The sequence below is a fragment of the Aythya ferina genome (assembly GCF_964211825.1).
Source record: "Aythya ferina genome assembly, chromosome: 1".
Taxonomy (NCBI): Eukaryota; Metazoa; Chordata; class Aves; order Anseriformes; family Anatidae; genus Aythya; species Aythya ferina.
The window spans coordinates 88,948,128-88,975,662 of NC_140296.1; the positions used below are offsets into that span (position 1 = coordinate 88,948,128).

At 44.0% G+C, this 27,535-nt stretch overlaps 1 protein-coding gene across 2 annotated transcripts in view; it reads right to left on the reverse strand.

Annotated features, from left to right (window-relative positions):
* The window catches only part of SRPX (sushi repeat containing protein X-linked), a 45,709-nt gene that overhangs the window by 1,517 nt on the left and 16,657 nt on the right, over positions 1-27,535 (reverse strand). The window contains exons 2-9 of one of the 2 annotated variants that reach the window (XM_084507184.1): positions 18,529-18,588; positions 11,829-12,020; positions 11,185-11,361; positions 5,566-5,692; positions 4,286-4,407; positions 3,465-3,644; positions 2,869-3,002; positions 1,439-1,560 (exon numbers count right to left, since the gene is read on the reverse strand). In XM_084507184.1, coding sequence (XP_084363310.1) covers positions 1,439-1,560; positions 2,869-3,002; positions 3,465-3,644; positions 4,286-4,407; positions 5,566-5,692; positions 11,185-11,361; positions 11,829-12,020; positions 18,529-18,588 — 1,114 coding nt within the window. The remainder of the gene's footprint in view (positions 1-1,438; positions 1,561-2,868; positions 3,003-3,464; positions 3,645-4,285; positions 4,408-5,565; positions 5,693-11,184; positions 11,362-11,828; positions 12,021-18,528; positions 18,589-27,535) is intronic. The other variant, XM_084507183.1, reaches the window with a different exon arrangement.

Sequence of the window (27,535 nt, forward strand, 5' to 3'; positions counted from 1 at the left end):
GAGGAATGTGGTTTCTTAATGAAAATGTTTACCCTCTACAAATCCAAATACAAACCCTTTTGAGGTTGCTGAAGTTTTAACTAGGGTACCTGTGACTGGTTTAGTTTACAGAGTACTAATTCTGGGCAGCATCTCTATTCAAGATGTTTCAGGGAGGGAGTGTTTCATTTTGATTCAAGTGCCTTCCAGAAACAGAATACTACCTCACACCATGGTAGCAACAGAGTCTAGGTAAATAAAAAAAAAAAATCAAAAGGAAAGCTAACTTCCACTGAGTGCAGGGCAGGTTTTAGACCATCCTAATTTCTGAAATTGAAGGCTGGGGGTGGGGAGTGGGGTTGCAGGCAGCAGGAGGACTCAGGGAGCAGGGTTATTACCAGAGGTTATTTTCTACAAAGCCACAAGAAAACCACTTCAACTTTAAAAAAAAAAAAAAAAAAAAAAAAAGTACATTTACTAAAGTAAAAAGAAGCTCTTTGTGTTCCCTCTTTCATTTTATAGGGAACAAATGCTTTTATTTCTTTTTTCAATCCAAAAAACTCTCAGGCTTGTCAGCAGCCTGAGAGAAGAGCACATTTTTATTGTTCCAAATTAAAATTTACACCATTTTCTTAGGCATATCAAAGAAGATGCTGCCTAAAATGCTCCTGGACTTCTTTCCTAAGTAACAACTTCTTTCCCTGCCAAACAGGCCTTCATTTTGGCTCTGGTAGTCCTCCTAACCCTAGGCAGTGCTGGCACTTGAAGTCTCCCTTTCAAGTGAAAACCAACCCCCTGCTTGTCCAAAACTAAGTCAAAACAGTTTAGACTTCAGTAAAACTGTTGAATGTCAGTCAGGCTGGGGAGGCTGAGATCATCTGCCCTTTGAAATGCTGCCTGTATCATATCTACATGTGGGACTTCAAAGAGCAACCACTGCTTCTCCTCTGGCCCGGCCGCAGCCACGATGAGGCGGTGGGGCTGTGTGGGGCTGCGCTGGCAGCTGCTCCAAGGCTGCTCTTGCAAAGTGATTGCAGGCCAGCAGGACTGCAGCTGCCCAGCTCCAGCACAAATACAAACACGAGGTGTTTTCAGTGACTCGAACCCATAAAGATATAAGGGGATGCACAGAGAGCTCACCTAAATTCAGTGTCATTGGGTTTGAGCAAAGAAGGCACGGCACTTGACAGAGTCAGCCCCTTTAAATACGAAACAGATTGAAGCCTATACTCTTAATTTCATAAATCCCAAATGCCTATGAATTTCAGCAGCTATTGCACAGTTAATAGAGAGGAAACTAAAGCTGAACCTTACTCATGAACATCTACCTACCTTCCAGTGTTGAGCTAAGTACACTACAATGTAATATCCCTATTTAGATAATAAGATGCAGGAAATCAAAAGCAATACATTACAGATGCTACAGTGCACACACAACAGTAGTCAAACCTTACGTTACCTGAGTTGCAGTGCAAGTGATGGGGGCAGCAGCTTTACCCCTATTCTTCCTATCTGTGCGGGGAAGACACCAACCAATTCAACAACGGTAACGTGCCGGAGGTCTAGACCACACTGTGCTGGCTGCAAGGGTTAAGAGAAGAGAGATGTTAGAGAGAACATTGGGTTGTTGCTCATAAATGGTCTGATCTCGTGTTAGTGAGATGGTTTAAATTTTAAGGAGTGTACTTGGAAGGGTCTCTCTCATTCTCTCTGCAAACAACTACAGCCTCACGGCTCCAGGAGCTGTTAAATGATGGATTCTTAGCTACCCTGAGAACACCCCCACGCAGGGACCACCTTGGAGAAATGCATACTTGTGTTGTAATGACATGAAAAGATGCCAGCGTATCCGTGTGTTGAGCTTTGTGCCAGTAATCTCCTTTGGTAATCAAAGCAAGTATGTGAAACGGAAGGCAACTGCAAAAGTTTTTTTTTCATGCCAACTTGTTTGACCAAGCAGTGGGAAAAGTAATACAGCCATTAAAATAGTATTTTAAACTACCTCATTTCAATCAATATATTGAATTTTCTTGCCCAAGTAATCTACTGTGGGAAAAGAAAAGCTTTTCATTTTGTTTCTAACACACCTGTGACCGAAACCAGCAGTTAAAAACGTTATCACATTCATATCAAAATGACTATTCTTTCTGGACGTTGTTCCACTTGTGGGAAAAGAAACAACGTGCAAGCACTTGCCACAGTGAAAGAATACAGGACTGGCTGCTTCCCCAGGACACAGATACATTTTTGAGGTACACCCCTTAGTCTAGCAAGAACCCAACACACACACAAAAAAAAAAATAACATAAGGACCATTGCCTGAAGGTTTTTTTTTAATTTTTTTGGGAACAAAATACCACAGTAGTATCACCCAGTGTTTCACTCTGGGTGATTTTTATGCTGAGTCTGCTGGTACACAACTTATTTCTATTCTATTTCTATCTATTTCTTCACATTTTCATATTGTAGTTACAACGCCTGTAAGCCTGGTTTGCATGAAGTGTAGCCACTGAAGTGCTGAGTGGATTTTTTTTCCTAACTCCTCTAGGAACTGACTTAAGTAATGCTTATTAGAGCACAAGTTAATATTAAATTAATCTTAGGAGGGTGGAAGAGGGACAGAACTGCCTGGGATTGAGTAACTGGTCAGTCAGAGGCAGTACAATCCAGACCAGAGCCGAATTAGAAACTGGGGAGATGTTTAAAATAAACCAAACATTAAAAGGATTAATCCAGAACCACCACCACTTCAGCTAGATCCTCTTCTGGCTGCAGTGCAGCATCTGAAGTTTACAGATTTATACCAGCAGTGGAGCTTGTTCTCCTGTGTCTTTAAAGAGAAAAATTGGTTGCTACAACCCACTGCAAACCCCCTGAACTGTGCTTTACCTGCAGCATCCCCAACTGCATCCTGTAGAAGAAGTTGGCTGCAGTAGGAGTTGAAATAATTAGCAGCCTCCGCTTCTCATAAAACTGATCCAGAAGTGCAGCTGCAGTCCTCACATTCACATTAATATTCATGGCTAGAATTAAATTTAAAACAAGAGTTATAGAGCAGAACTGAAAAGAGATCTAGTTTTAATAGGACAAACAACTGTTAGATACCAGAAGCACAGGAACAAGAGAATAATAAAGAGGGTACAGGTGAAAGACTGGCCTCATAGAAGCCAACAATTTTATCTTAAGCTGTACTCTGTCTTAGAAGATGGATCAATTCCAGTATGTAAAGTTTTGTACAAAGGTCTGGGCTGAAACACGCCGCCAGTTTTAAGGCACCATCGTTATCTCCTAGGATAGAACAGCCAAAGGTAGCAGATGTTTCAGGTGTAAATGCGAACTGGCAGGAAGACAAAGATGCTGAGTTTCTTATCTCTAGGGCATTAGTTTGTAACTGTTCCTCCCCAGGCTCCCTTCCCAAATTCTCTCTTCCGTGAGAACCATTGCTCTGGTAGCCCTTCCAGTGAAGTGGTGAAATACTCACTTACGTGCACAGGTTGGCTCCACGCCCGACCAGCCCAGGTTGTACTGGCACACTCTAGCTGGGCTTCCTTGCAGCTCGTAGCCACCAATGCAGGAGAACTCGCACGTAGCCCCGTAGTTATTTCCATCACCCGAACACTTGATGTAGCCATTATCTGGGGCGTTCAATTTCACACAGCGCCTGACTTCAGGCAAGAAAGAGGTGAAAAAAAATGAAAGACATGGCATGAATCACCTTGCTACCAGGGTAGTATGGCCAGTGGAACACCAGGATGGAAGATGTTTTTCTTTTGCTACCTCTATTGTTAAAGGATGTAAAAACTAAACAAAAAACAAAAACAAACACAAACAAACAAAAAAACCCTCATATGTAAATTAAAATGATGCAGATACATGTGTGTGTACATGTGATTGTGGTTTAGGGTGACAAAAGGTCATGGTGCAAAAAGAGATCTCTTCTCCATGGATTTGACTCCAGATTGCAACACCTTGTGAAAGAGCCACCCTTCTTGAGAGATGTGAGGCACAGCTGAAAGAACTCCTTCAGGTATTTGTTTCAGCAGCCCACAGGCTCCAAGTTATGCAGCAGGACTGATCAGCAGAGCCCTTCCCCAACTTGCAGAGTGTCTGGTGCCCACTCTGCTACAAGCCTGGGTCCCCAGGGTCCCAGCAGGAGCAGGATGGTGCACTCAGTTACAGAGTCAACATAAACTTTATATACACCTATTTATGCAGACAAATATAGAGCTGAGGATGTTTCTAAAACTGCCTCCTAAGCCAGATGCAAATCAGTGAGTGTAGGTAGAGTGTAAAACATCAATCTTACCTCTGACTTTAACGAGAAATTTGCAAGTGCCTTTGTTTTCAGCTCTGTCATATACGGTATATTGGATTTTGTGGTCGCCTTCTGGAAAATGTGACCCTGGGGGCAGGCCTTTCAAAATAACACTAAAACAGGAGATAAAATGGGACAAACACTCATAAATTCACCAGGATTGTCCTACTGCCAAAGCTGTAAAAGCCTAAAAAGAGTGAAGTCTGGGGCATGCTGAGCTTGTCTGGTTGTGCTACATGACTGAAGACTGAGAGCAAGCACAGGAAGAAACTGCAAAGCAGAGACCAGGGCAGTCAAATATTCAGGTCCCGTTCTTAACAACAGGGACCTGTCCTGCTGACAAGAAGGGAGCAGAGCAGTCAAGGACTGCTTGTTTCCTAAGAGACAATTCATAGCATAGCTAACCATCATGTAATGCCCAAGAAATTTTGGTTAAGTCCACTAAGACACTTTTAAAAGATTTAACTTGCCTCCTGAAAGAAGCATATATATATATATATACACACACATTGTACTGCTACCCTTACAATAAGCTAGCTAGATGGATAGATGGGTATAAATCCTGCATGATACAGGGCAAATCAGAACCATCGGTACCATCGCACATGCACCTTGCTCTTCTGGAAAGCATAACTGCGAAACCATAAAGATGAACAGGATTTTTAAAGAAAGTGTTAAGTTTAAATGAAATATTTATAGCTACCTAAGTTTTAAATGAGAAGCATTACTTTAAAGGTAACCGAAGAACTCTTTAACAGCAGTTAGAGACTTCTGACAGCCAGCACTGCTTCAGGAAGAAGCTAAAAAATGATCACAAATATTGTGACACTATTTTATTTTATAGGCAGTCAAAATTGTCTCTTTCTCTACCTCCAGTGCAGTATTCTCTTTCCATTGCTTTGTGTAACAGAACTTCTTGACTATGAGAAGAGACCCACGAAGAAGCTCTGGAAAATTTCACAGGTGCAATCAAAATGCTACCATTATCTGTTCCATCAGCTCTGCAATAACCACACCAACCTGCTACCGTTCTACATGCCAGGTCCTGGGGGATTCACCTCCCAGCTGTCAGATTTTTCTCTTTCAGTTAAACAAAGCAATTCTTTACAGGTCATTGATACACGACAGCTAGAAATAAACATCGTTAATGAGTGAAGAGGAAACAGTCCTGGCCACCCTCATGAGCTGAATTACTAACCAAGGATCCTAGGAATAAAAAAAAAAAAAAAAAAGAGAGAGAGAAAACACAGGCATTACAGATTTCCACCTACTCTGTCAAAATCCCATCGGCGGTGTCCCTTCCCTCCGGGGTGTCCCAGAAGACTCTGGCCGTCAGCTTGTTGGGCTCTGCGGTTTTCTCCTTCACGCTCGGGCACTGGATTCTCGGCGGCTCTGTATCTGTAGAAATAAACCCCAGAGAAATGAGCACCCCGTGCATCTGTTCTGGCTACTTATGTTCTTCACAACTCCCTGCTGTTGGTGTAACCCGGGGCCACCTTCAGGTGGCCTCCTCAGCACCAGAGCTGATCCAACCAAGGCAGGCAGAGCCAAAGTACCTCTCATAACTTTTCTTATACAGTCACCATTTAAAATGTGGTGTCAAAAAATTACGTGCCTCTAGCTTTGAACTCTAAGGAAGGCTGCCTGAGATTGTACCCAAGGACCCCGGACCTTCTGTTCATCTGCTCTGCCTGTCGTTGTGCATCTCTGCAGGGGATGTCGGGGCTAACTGTGTCTGTAAAGCACTGCACATAAACCTGTCTCTGCATGTCAACCTTGCACATTGCCATGAACTTGACGGTTGTTTTTTTCCTGCAGCAATGGCAAAAGAGAAGCAGCAGAAGATGGATAAAATCATCATCTTGCTGAGAATTGCTGCTGCATTTGATTTTCTCAAGTAATTCTTGTAATAATGCCTTACAGGTAATGCAAAGCAAAATGTAGAGCTTGAGTGAAAGTTTGATTAAGTGCTACTAAAATGCTGCGACTGTCATTCAGCAGAAAGAGACCAGTGGTGATGATAAGAGAGGCTGATGTGCAGGATAAAGGTGATGCACAGCAACTGGTCTTTCCTTGTCAATACAGCTAGCAGAGGAGAAATTCACGGGCGAACCAAGCCCAAAAACCACCACAAGCATTAAAACATCTACTCTAAATAACTTAGTCTCAGTTTTTTGACCGTCTCTTGGGTTATACCCAAAATGAAGTCTAAATCCACGGAGTCACACACCAGGCTTTGCAAATCAGCAATGACATAGGATTGCTCTTCACCTACAAATAGAAGAAATTGGAGCTGGCAGTGGGTTCCCACTACACAAAGCACAGCAAGAATAAACAGCAGAGTCCTCTGAACAGCTTTTGAAGTTTCCTGTTCTTCACACTGACACCCTTTACTAAAGATACCTAACGCCCTTATTTTTTCCTCTATTGCTTCTTTTCTTCACCTTTTTAACTCGGTGAGGTCACAGATCTTACTGTAGGATGAACCAGCAGGATTTCCAAGCTCTTGCTCCAGCTGCGGGGAGCCCTTTGTCTCCTTCCTTCGTGTTTTTCACTCCCTAATTTTCAGAATATGTTCCAGCTATGTCTGGAGACCTGCTCACACCGTAGCTGAGGGCTCTGCCCTGCTCTGCAAAACTGCACTGCTCCCAGTAACCCACAGCACAGCTGAATTTGGGTGAAAACCAGCCAGATATCACCACATCTGCTTCCTGCCTGGCCTGTTTGCTGTGGCTACAGCTCAGCACCCCAGTACTGACAGGGTGAATTAAATAAATGTAAGGACGGAACAAAAGTCTGAGTGGTATTTAAGGACTCAGCGCTTTAAGCACTTAATTCACTAGAAAGCTCATTGCATTATTTAGCACAGAGAAGACTGGTACGACCCAGCCTGGACTTCCCCACCACCAAGACAAGAAATACAGCTCCTGTGGGAACCACATCACCGAGCAGCCAGGGCCCAGGCAGCTTTGTTAGCCAAATGTAAAAAATCCTGGAAAAGGTATTTTCTTTGGTCATTTCCGATGTCTCTTAGCATTCAACAGGCACTGAACTCTGGCATTGTTACGCCAAGCAGCTCCAGCTCTCAGGTCCTTTTTTGCATGCCCTCCTGCAGCATGAGCACCTTGGCCACTGCTTGGCAGAGGGAAGACAAGGCAGAAAAAAATCATCATTTAATTGCAGAGGCGGTGACCACAGAACATGCAGGCAAACACACAGGTGACAAAACCGAAACACAACTCCCCGAATCTTCAATGCAAGTGTGCGACTTGAGCAAGGTGCCACCTGGAGGTTAGGATATTAAGCTGATTCCAAAACAAACCCCAGCGGAGGTGAGATTGCTGACTGCTGGGGAGGTTTTTAGAAGAGGGAAAAAAGATCCTGGGAGCTGTGGCTTGTCGCAGACTGTCACTTAGCACGTAATTCCTGGCCAGAGCTGGAGCCAGGACACTCTGCAAGGTGCTCCGGCTCCCTGCAGCTCTTCCAATGCTGTTACTGCAGCATCACTGCTGAAAGACCGATGACACATCAGATCCATTTGTTAAAGCTGTTTGGCAGAGCTGTGTATTCAATGGGTGAACCTTGCCTGCAAAGTTGACATCATAGGCAGGGAAAAGGAGTTTTCTTAAGAAAAATTCAAGGCTGTTCAGCCACTGCTCTTCCGTTCTTGTCAGATGTCACTTTTCTTGGCTCCTCAGCAGCAGCGACTGGTACCCTGTCCCACGCTGGGCAGCGGTGTTGCAGAAATGGCAGCATTAAAGCAGAGGAATATTCAATTTTGAAGCAGCCTTTTGAACTTTGAGGAGAAAAAATGCTAAGTTTTTAAATAGCTTTTGGATTGATTCATTTTTACATACTTCTGGGAGTCGCCCTTACTGCCTCGCTCACAGCTGCTTGTGAGCTTGGGGTGAGGAGAGAGAGGTCTTACCAGGAAAGAAGGAGAGGGGATGGTATTGAATGGCCAATGATTGCTCAAGAGTCCGTGTGGGGTAGGTAAAGAGCCTGCTGCTCCATAAAAACCCTGTCATTGCTGCTGGCTGATGATGTTAGAGACGGCTGGAAGTTAATTCAAAACATTATTCTGCGTCAAAAGCATAAGGAGATTAAGAGACTCAAAAGCATGAAAGGGTGAATGAAAAACGTTGTTCTGCTCTCCCCACCCCCTCCACAAGGCACTGCTCTGTATTTCAAAACATCCATTATCAGAGCCTGTATAATTAATGACTCAGAGTGCAGAGCGTGTTTCAGGCATCCGAGCTGGAAGCTGTTCGTTTACTACCTATCGATACGATCTTCCAAGGAGGTGACAAAAGGATGACTTAGCACGGTGAGAGACATTTACCACAACCTCTCTTCGACAATCTGCAGGAAAATGAAACCTTCGTGGAAGGAAAAAAGGTGACATTTTCCAATCTTCTGGAGGAAAATACCTGTTTCAATCCATGTTACAGTGCATTATGCATACAATATTCAAGTGAGCATTGGCATTTTTAGCTAACTGATACCCGAACTGGCTATACATTGAGCTTTTTTAGTCAAAGTTATTTCAGTGTCATGAAGGACATCCTTCTCCTTATAGGAGAGACAGGAGACAGGCTACTTTTTTAGGACAGAATGCTGTAGGAATTCTATAAGGACTTCCATAAGTGGCTGTTAAAACATACCTAATTTTCTTGGAAAAAATAATATTTCCCATTTTAATGAATACCTGTTTCAGCAATGATACTAGCCTGATCCCCTTCCTACATGGGTCTTCAATATTGCACTGTGACCCCCAAGTACTTTTGTTCAAACATGCTAAGAAGTGCAAGTAGAGTATGAAAGGGTAGAGGAGAGCCCCATGTTTTCAAGAGGATTATAAATTCAGGTCTGGAGAAATTTTCCATACTTGATGGTAATGCCTGTGGTGTCCCCAGGTCTCTTCCCTACCCATTCCAAGTGACATGAACTTTACCAGCCTCTGTCTGTGATCACATGAAACATCCCAACCGTGCACAGTGCAACTAATTGCTGATATGTTAAAGTAACAAATAAATAAAGAATTAAAAACCCCCTTTGCCTTTGCATTTCATTGCTCCCTTCACCTTAATTTTAATCCTCAGTTGAAAACAAGGGAGAGCCTTTGCTCAGCCAGTTCTCTTCTGGTCCATGGGAAGCTTTGGCCCAATTCACTGACGGTGTATTTGTCCTACTGAATTACAGTGAGGGTGTGTGTTGAATCACAAACTGCATTATGCTGTTACGGTCGTGTCTGGTGAGAAAAAAGTCCCCCTCCTACCTGTCAACAGGTCAAAAATAACCTTAAACAGTTTGCTAAGTGCTTAACTTGCTATGTGCACACAGGGTTTGAAGGGGTCCTCTCCATACTGTGTGGTATTGTCAGAGCTTAAATAATGGCCTTACTTTTACCGGGTTACTTGGGACTTGCAATCATATCCTGTATAACAACCAACCTGCATTTCTGGAATAAAAAAGAAGTGTAAGTGCTATCCCTAGCTTCTTTTTTTTGATCAAGCTGTATTTGCTTACCCCCTACTCTGCAAGACAGCATCCTCTGCAATAAGCACCCTGTTGCTGCAAACAGATGATGTTCTGAAAGTGCCAGGAAATACAGAGAAACAACATTTTATCATTCCCAAACCTAAAAGGGTTTGTTTTTCTTCCTCTGCACACACTGCTGAGAAGGATGTGGCTCATATTTGTAAATAAAAACAAGAGATAGCACAAACAGGTTGGACCTAAGCAGCAGGACCATTTATACATTTGTACAAGAGCAAGTAACAGGAAAACTGAATAAAATTCTGTGAATGGAAAGCCACAGTGGAGAGACTCCAAAGCTATCTACTAGCCTAGTCTGAGCCACAGGCACTCTGAGGAAAACCAAATTATCATACACAAAAAAAATGAGCATAAATATCCTGCCATCCACGAGCTTAGATTACTGGTAGCCAATTCAGATGGCCATAAAGTGCTTTCTTTTGTGGGTAGCTGCTGACCCTTTAATCAGAGACTTCCCAGAGAAAAGAACACCAGCTGGGACCTCGGTATCTGCTGAAATCTCATTAGTAAGAAGAAAAGTTGAATCTCAATATTTGTTTCTCTTCATTTCGATGTATGGATGTAAAAACAGTTATTCCAGCCAGGGTTCCAGGGAGACTGCTGACTACCTAATGCAGATTGCTGGCGTAACTCACATGAACTTGGCTGAAACTCAGCCTAGCTCACTGCAACCATGCTGGTGACTACAATCCACCCATATTCACCAGGTATGGCTGGAGACCTTGATAGCAAAACTCAAATGCAACAAGGGAGGTCAGAAAAAGGGTCTAGTTTCCAACTTGTTTTATCATTAAATTGCAGGCAGCGTGACGGACAGACAGCACGGCAGCACAGAGACCTTGCTAGCCAAGCAAAGTAACTACAACCTAGAAAAAGAGTTACCCATGAGATCAGGGAGGGTTGTTTTAAGTGTTGTAAAGCACAGACCACTGATAGCAGCCTCATCGCTGGGGATGTTTAAGGAAAGGCTGGACGTGGTGCTTAGGGACATGGTTTAGCGGGTGACATTGGTGGTCGGGGGATGGTTGGACCAGATGATCTCGGAGGGCTTTTCCAACCCTAGTGATTCTGTGAGCTTTATTAAAGTGGTAATGCCTGGAGCTGACAGCACGTGCATTAGACAGGTAAGTGACTTTCAGCCACTTGTGACTGAGTACTGAGGGGCAGAGTGCATACTGTATCTCTTGGAAAACTGTTCCCTGTTTCCAAAAAGGACAGCCACTTTTCTTCCCCCAGGAACTGGACAGAAGCACATTTTGGAATTCATTTGCAGGACCCAAGCAGCAGCAGGTCCAGGGAGCCTCAAGATGCAGAAGGAGCATCAAACTCACCCACGCAGGAAGCTGGCCGGCCGCTCCACACCTTGTTGTCCATGCACGTCACTATGCGGTCGCCTTTCAGCTGGTATCCCGGCGAGCAGTAGTACTCACACCTCGAGCCGAAGTAGGCGCCATCCAGACACTTGAAGCCCCCGTTGGTTGGCATGGAGAGGGTGGGGCAGCGCTTCTCTGCAACGGGAAACACGGATTTAGGGAAATCCCACTTTTCAGAGTAATGTCAGTCAGCTACTGTCTTCTCAGAAAACGATTTACTGCAAGAGCCCACTCAGACACCCGATACAAATAGCATAAGCTTACAAAACCCGTGAGGGATGACATTTTAAAGAGGTTTTATGGCTCTTGTCATAAAACTCTCCCTACAAATCAACATCCCACACTCATAAAATGTTCATTATCTATGTCCTCTCATGATACTTATCATGCCACGTACCCCTGCAACATCCTCAGGTGACAAGCCAGTCTGCGTAGCCAAATTGTTGATGTCTATAACACAAATGACCACCAGGAGATGGCTGTTTCCTTTCAACACCTTAGCACTCGCAGGCTGCAGCTACACCGAGCCCAAAGACAAGCAGAGCCCAGTGGCTGCCCATCCTGAGGAGCAGCCCCCACGCACGGAGCTCGGCACTACTTACGTTTGCACAGCACCTTCCCGGACCAGCGTTTGCTTGACTGACAAATGAGCTGCTGAGGGCCGTGCAGTTCGTAGCCTTTCTGACAACGAATGTCGCATCTCGTCCCCAGCACGTTCTTGTAATATTCCCCTTGAGGTGTCCTGCAGTTTGCATAACCATGTTTCACCTTAATGGGAGAGCACCATGGTGTTTCTAGCACAGAGAATTAAAAACAAAAAAAAAACAAAAAGAAAAAAAAAAAAAAAAAAACAACACACACAGTACTTCACAAAATGTAAAAGGTCAGATACAAATATAAATCCATTTTCTTTATTCAAGGTCACAGAGAAGAAACAGAAAAAAAAAAATCTTATTTAAAAAGCCCCCTATCCTCAATAGTGGAGAAGTAACAGTGCTCACACAGCAGAAAGTCAAGCCTTCAAAGCCTGGCAGCTCTTTTTTATTACAAACATTAAAGACCATAGCCAATATACTGCGGAGGTGAAAGGGGGAAATCTTCTGTGTTTTTTTTTTGTCCATGGAATAAGTGTGCCACCGTGTGGACAGAGTGATGACAGCCAGAGCTTTTTTTTCCCCTCTGGTGTTTAAATGGATGCATCTAACTTTTCTTTGGTAACACAAGTTTGTATTAGTAACTTACTTGGTCTAGCTATAGGTGTGATCTTTACATTTAGCTCTCCTGCTGCCCATTAAATAAAATCCTGCATAATAATAATAATAATGTGAGTAGTACAGAACATCGCCTTGAATGATCTCTGTCATTTCAAGCTCTCCCCCATTTAGAAAGGATGTCACCTGCACAAATCACATTGCTAGCGTGTCATGTCTGTAGGTAAACACACTCCACACATCAGAACAACCACACAGGGTTTGACTCCAGTTTTGCAAAATTAATTTGCAAGTTAGCACCCAGGCTTAAAGGAACCCAAGCTGCAAAAACCTAAATCGTGCTCTAAATCCAGTTCTCAAAAGTCCGGTCTTCACGTGTTGTACTCCTCACCTCAAAGATGGGCAGAGGACCACCTTCCCTAATAACATGGACACATGGCCTGGAGTAGGAGAACCACTTTCTAGTTGCTCCTGGATGCAGGACAGTGACGTGGATCACAGAATCATAGAATGGTTTGGGTTGGAAGGGACCTTAAGGACCACCTGGTTCCACCCCCCTGCCATGGGCAGGGACACCTCCCACCAGCCCAGGCTGCCCAAAGCCCCATCCAGCCTGGCCTTGAGCACCTCCAGGGATGGGGCACCCACAGCTCCTCTGGGCAGCCTGTGCCAGGGCCTCACCACCCTCCAAGTACAGAATTTCCTCCTCATATCTAGTCAAAACCTAACCTCTTTCAGTTTAAAGCCATTACCTCTTCTCCTATCGCTCCACGCCCTGACACAGAGTCCCTCCCCGGCTTTCCTGTGGGCCCCCTTTAGCTCCTGGAAGGACGCTGCAAGGTGTCCCCAGAGCCTCCTCTTCTCCAGGCTGAACAGCCCCAGCTCCTTCAGCCTGTGGATGCATCTGCCAAGTCAGAGGAAAGCTGGAATTTTGCTGGGACTTCCCGGATAATGCTTCTGCCAAATTTGTGGGAGAAAGGGAAACCTAAAATGCCTATAAAACTAAATTTTTAATAATTAGTCATCCCTTTAAAGTAGTCATGATGCAGATACTGTCTTCTTGTGAGTACTTAACACCATACCAATGGGTGCAGTATCAGATAGATCTCTGCTTCACAGGAAAAGCTTCAAAATCTGTGTTGAGCTTTGACAACATTGTGCACTAAGAAAGCACTGCCTTTTTCTGCACTGGGCAGCTTTTCAGCTGGAGTTTCCTATACAAGCAGTGACTAAGCCTGCCCCTTCTCAGCTCCAAGACTGGAGAAGGACATGTCTACAGGGATGGAGGGACTGCAAGGCAAAAGGGAGAGACAACAGGGACGAAGATCCTGTGTGACACTGTGTGACATGTGGGACGTAGCTAACAAAACTTTCAAGGTCCTAGAGAAGTCTGCCAGAGAGATGGGAAAAGAGAAAAGAGAAAACAAACAAACAAACAAAGCCCTAGGCAAAGAGTTTTAGCTTCCATCCTTACTAAGTCATAGGAGACATTTAAAAATAACTTCTGGAAAAAAAGCAACGCTTTGGCAGATTTTTACTTCTAACTCTTAATTCTTGTAGTAGTTATGTACATTTTTCTACATGATTGGGATCAGTTTCGCATACAAAAGCAAAAATCAGCACAGGCTGCTACAGTTTACATTCAGTGTAGAATGTCTCCAGGCCATATTTACTCCTTCTTCACAGACACTGGATTTACAGCCCACGTTTTGCTGTGTTGGTCGCGAAGAAGCAGTAAGAGCACCTGGGGACTAAAATGAGAGACTCATTATCAGGGTTTTGACTAGTCCAAGAGCTCTAGGCTATTTGGTTTCTGAAGAAGTCTTACTGCACTGCGTGCTTACTTTTGAATTTCACCAATACATCTGAAAACTCTTGACAAAGACACATATGTGGCATTATTTGCATCGTCACCAAATGTGCCATAATTGAGGCAGGGGGAAATCAGCAGAGGAGCCCAACAGCAGGTTGCAGCAGAGTGCAGCTCAGCTTTTTGGCCCAGCCACACAACCATCCCAACTCTTTTTTTCTTCCCCACCTATCCTGCTTCCTGAAAGTACTGAACGCCAAATACATACTATTTACCTCACAATATTGAAAAATTAGTTTGGTGGAGGGTGGGTTTGTTGGTTTGTTTTAGAACTAATCCCTGTTCTTCACCCTATTCTGTACTCTATAGCTACCAAAACAAATAAATAAATAACATAAAAATAAAAAATAAAATTTATCAACTGACTGAGGCCCTGGCACAGCCTGCCCAGAGAAGCTGTGGCTGTCCCATCCCTGGAGGTGCTCAAGGCCAGGCTGGATGGGGCTTTGGGCAGCCTGGTCTGGTGGGAGGTGTCCCTGCCCATGGCAGGGGTTGGAACCAGGTGGTCTTTAAGGTCCCTTCCAACCCAAACCAGTCTGTGACTCTGGCCACTCTCTGAAGGGCTGTATTGCCATGGCTGTCTCACAATGCTTGCTGTGAACCAAATGAAAACCGGGAGAGCCCACAGGGAGCACGAGCTAGCAGGAATTAACAGTCAATCAGCTACTGCTGAAGTCAAGAGCGATGGCAGTGGGCACAGCCTCAAGCCTCAGCTCGGACCTGAGGGCAGGCCACGCGCATTGGATTCACAGTCAGCCTCTGCCTCCTCCATCTCCTGCAGAAACCTTCCTCCTCCTCCTGACCTAACAACACCCTTTGTATAATCACCCCTTCAGTGGGCTGACTAACCCTCCCCCCCAGATTTCAGTCCTTTCTGTCCCCCTTACTTTTCTCATGCCCCAAACATCAGTAAGAAGAAGGGCCTAAGCCTGAAGTCAGTAGGGGAATGCCACTGACTGAAGGGGCTCAACCAGGGGAATGCAGAGTGTGCCAGGCTGGGCTAGCTAGGCATTGTTTTGGCTAATCAGCTCTAATTATTTATGCCTAAGGTTTTCTGCGTACATAAACTGCAAACAAGCATGACCAATTTCCTTCATGAAGGGCGCTGTGCAATACGATCGGCAGGCCCGTCGGTAAGGCAAAGCAGCTGCTCCAGGTACTGCAAACATGCCAGAGCTTTTCTCAGAATTTTTGTGGCTTTCTAAACATGCTTGCCTTGAGTAAACAACTACATGTATCTTACAAAAATGGCTAACAGCTAACAAATGCACAAACTGAATGCTGAAGAAGAAAAAAAGAACAACTTGCTGCGGTGTCGTGGCAGCTATGGTGGTCTACGGAAAGAAAGAGGGCAAGGCTCCTAGGGAGGGGCGAACTTCTTTTGCTGGCCCAAATGATACTGTTAGAAATAAAAAACAAAAACAGGCATGCTTTTGGATGCAGATAACTGTAAGAGCTTAGGAGGAACATCTGTTTGATCTAAATCATTATTATGCTTACTTTGAAACTGAAAGCAATTAGGAGAAAATGGGTGAGGCAGGGTTCATAATGGGGCAAGGATCTGGGTTTGGACCAACTGATATCACCGAATAAAAACCAGCTAACTTGAAAAGCTTTATGTGCCTGAAAGCACATCAAACAACACTACAAAGTTTCAGATCAAAGCCTGTTTATTTTTAAGTGAAGGAGCATACTGTTTTTCAAAGGTTAAGCAGCTACATGTAGTATTTCTGGAATATTAGGGCTGGATAAGGCCTGGAGAGGTCACACATCAATTCCCTGCCTCGAGACAAGATCAACCCTGTTCATGGAGGTTTTGGCAGTAAGAGAGGCTCCAAGTTTCCTAGACATTTCTTCTGGGGCTTCATGGGGTTCTGTTCAAGCAAATGAAATTTGAATTTTTAGGTACAAGTCCTTTACAGTGTTTTTCTGTTTAATGGACAGCTCTCACCGTTCCTTAGCGATACAATAGGCTGCATTATCATTTAGTAGTAAAACACTTCAAAGACTCAGCTGTATCTGAAATCACTGGAAAACAGACAGCAAGCAGAAATGGCCGAAGCCACTATGTTGCCTCTACAGCTGGGCTACAGTTTGCTCATTACAGTATTTGAGAAAACATGTTAGGAGAACCAGGACCATCGGAGCGGCTGGCATTAGAGCAGTGATGAACACAGGAACTGCTGTGTTCGGGAAGCTTTTCCTCGTAAAACGCGATCCAAGACAGCCATGCCAAGTGGCAGGAAGGAAAGCATTTTTGAGAGCATCGTTTTCCCCAGCCCCTCAGCCCTGTTTAAACACCAGTCGCAGTTTGCCTTCATAATCAGCATGCAAAATGACCTGTTGTACTGGCGGGCACACCAGCCAGCAGAGCAGCAGGTTCACCAGGGAGGGAGGGAAAAGCTCTGTAAAAATGCTGCAGATACAGAAAGTCTCAGCAATGTTTCTCTGGAAAGCTGAGCAAGCTGAAAAACATCCAGAGGGAGACAAAAGGGTTTGGTAGGAGGTCAGTACCCTCCCATAAACTGCCATTTTCTTTTTTGTTTGCATGTGTCTAGTATGGACAAATCCGTGTGCTTGCTTGTGCACTGTTTAGTGTGCGTGTGTGCAAAGAAAAAGGCACAGCACTGCTCACGTATGTTAACACAAGCTAAGCAACCTCAGTTAGTTACTTGCTACCGGGGAGTTTTTTTGACCAAGGAATAGACCATAACCAAAATGCTCGGCTGCACATTCAAGGAGCTGCTCTGAAAACTGCTACTTAGGCCATTTTTCCTCGCTTTGTCCTTCTCTACTCCCCTTCCCCCCATTACCAACTTAAATAAATATGCTAATGAAGAGCGAGCCTTTTCTGCTCCATGCTTTATACTCTTAGATTCACATTGTCTGATCTTCAACATTTGGCAGTAGAGCTTCCAAGCTCGGGGTAGTTTTTAATATCTGTGTGAATGAGTCATTATGTTTCACTTACCCCAGTGACATTTTGGCTGACATTAATATAATCCATTTTGGATCACCGTACAAAAGGAATTTATACAGAATCCGCATTTTAACTACTTGCCTGCCTTGGCATGAATTGGCATTGATTTATCCTCGTGATCTCTGGGATTCTTTTTCTAAGGGTCCACAGAGGGTTACACGTTAAAAGGCAAAGAAAAATGAGTTTACACAAACAAAGCTTTAGAGAAATATGCATCTGTTTTAAAGCAAAATTTTACACTGAAGTATTTTACTGGGAGGAATGTAAGAACTTTATGAAAACAGCACTATAACCACAGTATGATTGTTGCTCATAAATGTCTGAATTACCTTATGACTTACCTCATCTTTAAGGCCCATTAATTCTCTGCGAAGTAGCACTAACATACAACACGACACCAACATCCAGTGTTCTCAAGTAATCAAAACAAGTACATCACAATTCTTGAATGTTCACAGATCGGTTTACTAAAAAGCAACATCTGCCATTTAAAGTGACAAAACAAATACCAAGTTTCTTTATTGTTTGGGCTTCTGATGGATTTTGGCAGAGGAGACCCATATTGAGATTGACTTTTTAAAGAAAATTGACATAGCAAATAGAAGATTTACAACCAGTGGCATAAAGTTTCTCAAGCTTGCTGAACAGCAAAATCTTCCAGAGTATGGAATAAAACCTGAATTCACTTTATAAACATGCAAGCCTATTCACTCATTCATCCAGCTACAGAATTTGTTTTACAACATATGTGTTCATTTGTTAAACACACTTCACTTAACATTTCAGGTAGCAAGTTTACCTGAAATGAAAACAATTCTATGGAAAAAAGTCATGAAAATCATCTTCTCTTGCATGTACTTTCTATACGTTACCATCAATAGGCCTGGGTTTTTAGTCAGCTTATCATTGATGGTTTTGTTACGATGCATGAAGAGAAAGAAGAGAAGCTCTTCATAGATTTTCATGATCTTGCAGCCTGAACTACTAAGAGCCACGGCAGTGCAGAAGTTACTTATTCTGTGCATGAGTAGTGATCAAGACTTGGTCCAATTTCCATTGTTAAAAAAAGGTAAAATGTAAATCTTGATATCAAACCCATGGGAAAACAAAAACAAAACAAAAAAAAAAACAACAAAAAAACCCATGGAGTTGGATCTGCAAGATTTCATAATCCATGAAAAGAAAAAGGAAGCCCCCAGCAACCAGCTGATACTCAATTAGCATGTAAGCGAAGCATTCACCTTTATATCTATTGCGTGCATACACATCTTCATCGTCTTCAAGGGGTGAATATCCCGATCCTACAACAGAAAAATAAAGAGAGAAAAACTACAGCAAGAAAGGAAATATAAATTAAGGCTAAAAGAAAGCTTTGCCAAAAGACATGCAAGATTAGGATGCAATAATCTATGCGATGCCATTAGCATGGGCTTCTCCGAAGCTCAGATTCACAGCAGACCCAATTTATAGTGAATTTGGAAGGGGCAAATTGATTTCATAATCAAGTAAAATAATTGATTTGATAACCAAGTGAAATGAAAATCTCTCACAGCTCCCAGAGCTATGTCGTGCAATGCTGTGCTGCACAATTCAAGTCAGAGCTCCTCTGCTTTGGAAAGCCCACCCATCAGGGAGGTGATCTCTTGAGCAGAGGTGGCACAAGCGAAGGGTTACGCCAAAAGATTTCACTATAAAGTGGTTCCATAGTGTAAGAGGCCATCAGGCCATTGTTAACAGCCATCAGGCCAAACAGCAGAAGTAAAATGTGTGCAACTCAAGAACAACCCTCGTTTACAACCTGCGTGATCTTCACACCAAAACCAGAACACTGAGTTACGTTACCTGCAAACACAAGTTACACTCACATCAAAACTGTTTGCAATCAAGCAATCTTCTGTGGTTGTTCAAAATAAATTGTACATTCCTGCACCTCTAAAGAGCTGCACAACAGCTACAAGCTCGTAACAAAGGTAGAAACTGTCTTACAACAATCAGAAACCGTTCAGAGTGCAAACATTCAAGCATTTCATCAATAAAACAAGGTGGTCATCAACAGAGCCTTCAAAATATTAAGTGCCATTGGTTTAAAATCAGAAGCACGCTGTCTAGTCTGAATCCTAGATAAGTCTAGATAACCAGTAACACCTTACTCACCACCCCACCAGCCTCTGGACAACTTAGCTTTGTTCCTTCAGGATTTTTTGTACAGCCAACGCTTCATTCCTGCATCACAGCTTTTTTGACCTTGCCTCGCTCCATACACGTTTCCATTTATGCCACCGTCCCTAAATTTCCAGCCTAGGCCACCAGCTGGAAGGAAGCACACGTTCTCCTCTGCCCCACCAGCCAGGCAAAGGCAATCCCTCCCCTCCCTGTACAGCAGCACAAAGCAATTACCAGACTGAAAGCCATGGAGCTGAAAGCCATGGCAAACCTAGCTTCCCTGACCTACTGCCCTACCATTTTATCCAAAACCCAGGAGAGAAACCCAGCCCATATATCTGCAGCTGCTCCATGCGAGAAGCTACAGTGCATAGGGTCCTTCTGCAACGGGGCAAGTCCCTGCACAGCACTGCTCACCAGGGCTCGGCCCACCTGAAGATGAGACTCTGCATTGCCTGTGACCCTTCCTGCTGCATTACTTGGATGTCAGGCACAAGTGCCCAGGAGTCATGACCTTGGTGTTCAGCAGCACCTCCTGGGAGCTGCAGGGAAGAGAGGGATGCGTGCACCCCACTGCAGACCAAAACCTTGCACCAATACTGCAGCTGTGCAAAACATTTAGGTTCCTGCATAAGAAAACAAAAATCAAGAGCTGTGCCTACAATAAAAGCAGTAAGAAAAATGCAATTCATCTGATTCAAAGCCTGACTCAAAGCTTACTGTAATCACTGAGGATCCCTCTGCCAGCTTTCAAAGGCTTTGAGTTCACTCCTTGTGGAGCTCACTTCCAGTTTCTCCTCTGAAACCTGGGGTTTTATGTGGCACAGACTTCCCATCGCTTGGGAGCTCTTTCTCTGGATTTTTTAATTTTTGTTGTCGCTGTCGAATTTTTGATGCCTAAACAGTGACATCTTAAAAACTTCTCCACATAAACTTTGCTGCATTTGAAGTCTGAGCGTTTAATATAAAAAAGCAAGCTGTGATCCCCGAGGGCTCCAGGAAGACCTTGATATGTAAACGAGCACCTCTCTCAGCATCTATTATTCTGCCAGAAATTGGGATCCTCTTGGCTAATTACTCAGTTTGAGAGTTAAAAATGAAAACAGTGAGGTAACATTTCTATAATTGTCTGAATTTTCCTGTGCATATAAACATCAGCATAACTTAGTGCTATGTGAGCTCTTACATATTTATCTTTCCTTAGACAAGAAATAATTAAATGCTCTTATATGTCTTCTAATAAAAAATGGCCTTCAGAGGTGTCCCTAAAATCCCTTGCCCTAAAATGAGGCCCTGTTCTTCATGATTTGCTGCCATATGCTGTGGATGAAAACAAAATGAACATACCCAGAAAGCTATCATTTGACATCTTCCTATTCCAGCATATTTTATAGCTGGAAATGAGAAAGCAGTCAGGTTTCTCTTCTAACGAGCAACATTTCATTACTGTTAATAATCATAGGAGGACACGGTTGGGGAACTGCTAAGGAGCTTTTCCTTGCCGTCCATTTGGAGACAAAGTACTCATCTGAGTTCAAAGTGCTGAAATTATCACTGTACAAACCCCAGGTGTTTCAAGGAAGGAGGATGAGCAACAAGCTACTTGATGGACATCTCACATCACGGGACGTGTAGCAAAACCCTACAAAAACTGGCTGCAGATTTTGTTCACGCAGACTACAGGCAAGACCCACAAAGTAACACTTCCATTTCATCATGAACCTCCCATGAGATTAACCCACGGAACTTGATCCTCTTTTTGTCAGGAAAAACAACTTTTCTTCGTCCACAAAATAACTGCTACGTTTTTATGACCAGAGGTTTTACAAGAAAGCTTTACCTTTTCTTACATTTTATCTTTACCTTTTCTTATATTTTATTAGGGCAAAGTGTTTCAATGAAACTTCAGGCAAGCTACTAGAAAATGTGCAGTACTGTCAGTCATTGACCACTCAGTAGTCTGTGCTGAATTAAGAAATCCACGGATAAAACTGTAAAACAGAGCAGGACAAGTGGTAGCAGTAAGCATTTAAGCCTGCTGATGGATGTAAAAATCCTTGTGTAACTAGAATTCGTGAAAAGAAATACGACCTTTCTCCAAGTACTTACATTCAGTGCTCAAACTGGCAACCCAATGAGACACTCAGACATACAGTAGTTACTCATTTGCACTGAACGTGAACCAGAACATTTCAAGAGCAACACTGCCTTTTTTGTGCTTGCCAAATCTCCTCCAAGTGTGCTACAGATGTCAGCTGTCGAGGCTTCACCGCTTCTCCTCCAACAAAGCGCTTAAGTATCTCCTTAAGTGGGCTCACCAGCCCCAGGGAGGCCGCATGCTTGACCCTAAATCCACTCAAAATTGTTTGCAGACATTGACATTTGATGTCAGTCACCTGACGAAGTACTTTGTTGCTTTTGTACCGCAGTCTAGACCCTGTGAAGGCAGCTTTCCGACGATGGCTCTGATTTCCACGCTTACAGCCAGCCCAGCATTTGCTCTCCTGGCCTGGGCCTTTGGTCCTCTGAAAAAGAGATGGAGGGAGCAGAGCATACAGCTGCACCCGTGAATTCACACAGGTTCCAGTGCCAGCCCCACAACTAAAAACAATGCAACAAGTATGAATTAAATACAATCAGCCAAGCACGCATTGAGAAAAACCACTTGCTATGTTTCTTGGATGTGACCACCTCAAAGTTCTCCAGAACTGTCAGAGTTATCATAAATTGCTCAGCTGTCTTGATCCTACAACTAACTTTGCACCTTCTCAAGGCTAACAAGGCCAAGTGCCGGGTCCTGCACTTGGGGCACAACAACCCCATACAGCACTACAGGCTGGGGGGAGAGTGGCTGGAAAGCTGCCTGGTGGAAAGGGACCTGGGAGCTTTGGTCAATAGCCACATGAACACGAGCCAGCAGTGTGCTCAGGTGGCCAAGAGGCCAACAGCATCCTGGCTGGTGTCAGAAACAGCGTGGCCAGCAGGGCTAGGGGAGTGATTGTCCCCTTGTACTCGGCTCTGGTGAGCCTCACTAGAATTTATGCCTTGAATACCGTGTTCAGCTTTGGGCCCCTCACTACAAGGACAGAGGTGCTGGAGGGTGTCCTGAGAAGGGCTACAAAGCTGGTGAAGGGTCTGGAGAGCAAGTCTTACGGGGAGCAGCTGAGGTTGTTTAGGTTGGAGAAGAGAAGGCTGAGGGGAGACCTCACTGTACTTTACAATTACCTCGCAGCGAAGTAGAGATTGGGCTCTTCACCAAAGCACCAAGTGACAAGAGGAGGGGAAATGGCCTCAGGTTGCACCAGAGGAGGTTTAGGTTGGGTATTAGGAGACATTTCTTTTCTGAAAACGTTGTGCAGCATTGGAACAGGCTGCCCAGGGAAGTGGTTGAGCCACCATCCCTGGGGGTCTTCAAGAAACGTGCCGATGTAGAACTTGGTAGCATGGTTTAGTGGTGGACTTTTGTCCTAGGTTGAAGGTTGGGCTGGATGATCTTAGAGGTCTTTTCTAAAACCTGAATAATCCTATGATTATCCAAACCAAAGTCAGGCATTTTCTCACTGGATCATTTAATTTTGCCAAGCAGCAATCACAGAATCACAGAATGGCCTGGGTTAGAGGGGAGGGACCTTAAAGACCATCTACTTCCAACCCCCTCGCCATGGGCAGAGATGCCTTCTACTAGATCAGGTTGTCCAAAGCCTTGAAAACAAGGCAAGGTTTAAAATAATCAAACTGCACAAAAAGAGGAAGCAGTATCATTTTGGTTTCTTAAAAACAACAACAACAAAACCAAAGAACCAGTAGTGATAACCAGAACACGAAAGCCTTCAGCTCCATACAAATGTTAGGAGAGTTATTCAGGAGAAGACCTTGACAAGGTCACCGGGATCACCTGCACGGGCAAAGGGAAGGAGGACTCGTGCTCCCACTGTTTGATGCCACTGACTCTGTAAGCGATGCCATGTGTACAAATTCGGGGACGTGCCCAGGAATGATCTCCCCATGGCGAACGTCCACCCAGGCAGCTCTGCTGGCAGAGGGAGGGCACCAGGAGCTAATCTCAGGGCAGACACTGCATATGCAGGTGCGTACACGAACAGCATTTAATGTGCTATTGTGTTGCAAATCCTCTATAATTGAGAAAAGGAAGGAATGTGGGCTGCGAGAGGCAGATTAGGCACGCAAAGTTGGTTTTCCCACGACTAACAAACTTCTTAACTCTTCTTGCCCTAGATCAGCTGCAAATAAGCTGCAGACCGCGACAGCATCCCTCATGAAACCAGTGAGAAACCTTTTACAGTTTACTGCCCTGAGGCAGTACAAGGTCAGGCACTGAAGCAGAAGAGGCCACTGCACTTTGGCTGGAGGGACTTCAACCCGAACAGCTCTGTTCTCCCTTGCTTAGCACCAGGCAAACTGAAAAGCTTTGCATCTGCTGCACTTACGGTCCTGCAGATTAATAAGAGCTCTGATGTTTTCAGGCAACTCTATTTTGTCACTTTCCACCACAAAATTTCTAAAGCCTTTTTTTTTTTTTTTTTTTTTTTCTCTTCCCCCACTCCCTTTCTCCTGCTCTTTTGCTCGGGGTTTACAGGATTACCTAAGATTGTAACTTGTGCTGTAAAAATCAGCAGCTAAAGTCAACGTGCCAGTTGCAGCTTTGTGTTTCTATTGAAGCTTGAAGTCTTAAATATAGCACCAATTTACTTAAGTATGTATTTCAGAGAAGATAAGTACATTTCCAATTTTTGGAACATTGCTGGGAAATGTAAAAAAAAAAAAAAAAAAAAGAACACAGCCCTAAAAATACAGTGCTAAGGCCAATTCCAGTGTCAGCTGTATGGCAAATCTCAGGGAGAAAAAATAACAATAAAAAACAAAGAGTTGGGGGAAAAAATGAAAAGGGTCAGTTGTAATGTCATTGGGTGTTGCACACAGAAAAACAAAGCAAGTTAAATGAGCCTAGATAGCATCTTGTCTGGCCTACAGACACCAGCTATTCCTGGTACTGAGAGGAAAGGAAAGGCTGATTCCCATATGCTCTCTGTCCTTTGAAACAGAGCACAGTAGTTGGGAATTCCTTCCACATTCAAGCAATTGATGAGTTTAAACATGTAAAAAGCAGATAATGAGTTTCCACTCGTAAGTTCATGCCATCTGCGTTTACCTCCTCCAACACGTTCCCTCAGAGTTTTAAAGCCACATCAAATACATGAATGAAAGAAGAAAACCTTAGCTTTACGTGCAGCAGACTGCAGAGCTTGCTGCAGCGGGGCAGGGCTGGGGCACGGTAGGACCTCTGAAGTCTGGAAGACGTCCATCAGGAGCCAGAAAGGGCACTGAAAATGGTCACGATCTTCACATTAGAGGGCTTTACTTTGGGTGTAAAAATACCTGCACTCCTTTTATGACAGCAGTAAAGCTAGAAAGCCAGGTTTTTGATCTCATCCTTTGCTGGTTGAATGTTACACCTCACTTTTGCAAGACTCATGCTTCAATGTCGTTGGCTTCAGTGGGATTTCGGTACTGGTTTAAAAGCTGGCTGCACGCTCAATTGTTTGGTTGCATCCAGTCCGTAAGGCATAAAAAAACACAACAAACGTAAAATTTGTTTTGTTACAGAAATCAAAGGGAAAAAAAGAGCAGCACAGGAGTCAGCCACGTGCAACTTGTATCAATGAACACATTCAAACAGCGAGAATTTAATGGTGACTGGTTGCATTAAGCAGCCTCCAGGATGGACAGTAACTCCAAAGACAACACTTGCCTCTTCTTTCCTCCAAGGATGTTCCTGCTTGGCCATGCCACCTTTCAGCCTCCTGCTTACCTCAATCAACAGTCCCAAGGGCCTGTGCAATGCAGGGGGAATAAAGTTAAAATAGAAACCTGACAATCTTGCATTCAGCAAGAGCTGTGCTGACCTGAGAACCACGGTGCATTCCTGCAAGCAAATCCAGCTGACTTAACCAGCCCAAGTTACCAGGTTTTTCAGAAAACCTCTACACAGTTTTGTAAGCCCTGATGATTAACTTCCAGTGACGTCTAGAAGCTTCCCTGCCTGTATGCATGGAAATACTCGTGGGTAGCTCAGATTTGAGCTTCCGTGCACACCCATAAGCCACACGCCGCTGTTTTGCTTCTATTTCTTGCAGGTGTAAGCTCTTTCGGGCTCAGAAAGTAATCCTATACCAGGAAGACCCCCTCAGGGCTGTACGTGCATTAATTCACTACATCTCAGCATTGATTAAGATGCAAATGGCTTGCTTTAAAGCACAGGTTTTAACTTGCTTCTAGAGAGACGCCTCCTATGCGATCCCATCAAAGTACAGCTCTTTCAAAGTTGTCGTAATTAAAGCACGATCCACACGTGGAACAGAAAGCTTCAAAATTAGCAAGTTCAAAAGAGGTCAGAGAGGCCCGAAGTTTGCGTGCCAGCAGCAGCTTCTGCTTTGTGGAATAAAACCACCCAATTACTCAGAAACCATGAATCCGATTAGGAAAACGCAGGCGCAGGTTCTTGTCCCCGAAGACGGTCTCTTCCCTCTCTCCTTGCCTTCTGTGACCTACCAGGACTATGAGGAAACTGCAGCTGCCACCAAGCAATGTAGGTGTTGCAGAGGAGATTAATGACACATGTTGAGAAAACCATCACTGTGCTCCGTTCAGCTTACAAAACAGACTCTTTTCATGTGCTGCCAACTACTGAGTGAGAAGGAAAACAATTAACACTGGCATACGGTCTCGTTTATTTCAAGGAAATCACATACCCAGAACCAGGCAAGCACTGCCTGTGCTCTTTGCTCTCCCAAAAGCCAGCAGTGGGATGGAAATGGCAAGGACTCAGAAGTTAGTGCTGCTCGAGGAATAACAATTTCGCTTTGCTCCCTTTTGTGCACACACGGAGACATCTTAGATACAGTAAATCCAAAGCAGAGCGCTTTCTGCCACTGGTTTGTGTTATTTTTCTCTTCCCCTCCAGACTGGCAATAGGAGTGGAAGTTGTGCAGGTGGCTCCACGCCAACCCTGGCAGAAGTCCCTTAACAACGCGGCGGTCGAGGGAAAGGCTGGCAGACTTCACCAGAGGCTACAAACACCCTTGCCAACACATTCATGCCGTGCAGGGACGTTAGTGCTCCCTGATAATGTATCTGGTTTTACTATACTAATGCATTTAGTGCCAGGATGAGGAGTGCACACTGCTTATAGCATACATACAAAGTGACCGAAGGCCTTGGGGGACTGTTTAAATACTATATGGTTGAAGCAGAAAATATAAAACCAAAAAACCCCACGAATATCCTTCACTACAATTGTGTCCTTACATTCACCAAGAACAAACGAGGGATTTCCAGCATCCTGACGTACACTTTGCACTGGATGCTCCCATGAGATTTCAAATGATTCAATGGGAAGAAAGGAATTTATCACATCTTGCTTAAAATACAATCGCAGAGTCGCAAAATGTATGTTCATACATACAGCTGTTTTTCAACAGAAAATTCATTTAAGGAAAATCTAGATGAAGAGGGGAAACACGGATGAAAGGCCTTTGTTATGGAAAACAAATGTTCATTTCTCTTTAATAAAAAAAAAAAAGCTAAACAAGCTAATAAAGATATACTTGGGAGCTGACATTGGTATATCTTCAAGAGAAATACCACCCGTCTCCTGTGCTGCTCTTCATTTCCCACACGGTCCACGCTCCCTTGAGCGCCGAGCAGCACATCCCACAGGGTACCACAGGGATTCATCAAGCAGACGGGCGATGGGGGGTCAGGCTGGCAGCCTGGCTCACGGAGAAAAATCAGAACATGATGCACACGAACAGTGCCCTCACGAAATGCTGATTTCCAGATCGGCCAGTTAGGTTTTTTCATTGACTCATTGCCAAATGAAACATGTAAATAACTAGGTGCAGAGAAAGAGGAAGAAGTTGGTTTCCATGATTTTTCTTCAGCTGTCAAGAGGAGGCCCAAGAGCGTATGCCCTTCCCTTTTAAAAGGCTGCATCTGATGATGAGCTGGCTAAAAACCTGAAATCCAGCAAAACAAAATAAAAAACCCAAAAGGACAGAGGAACAA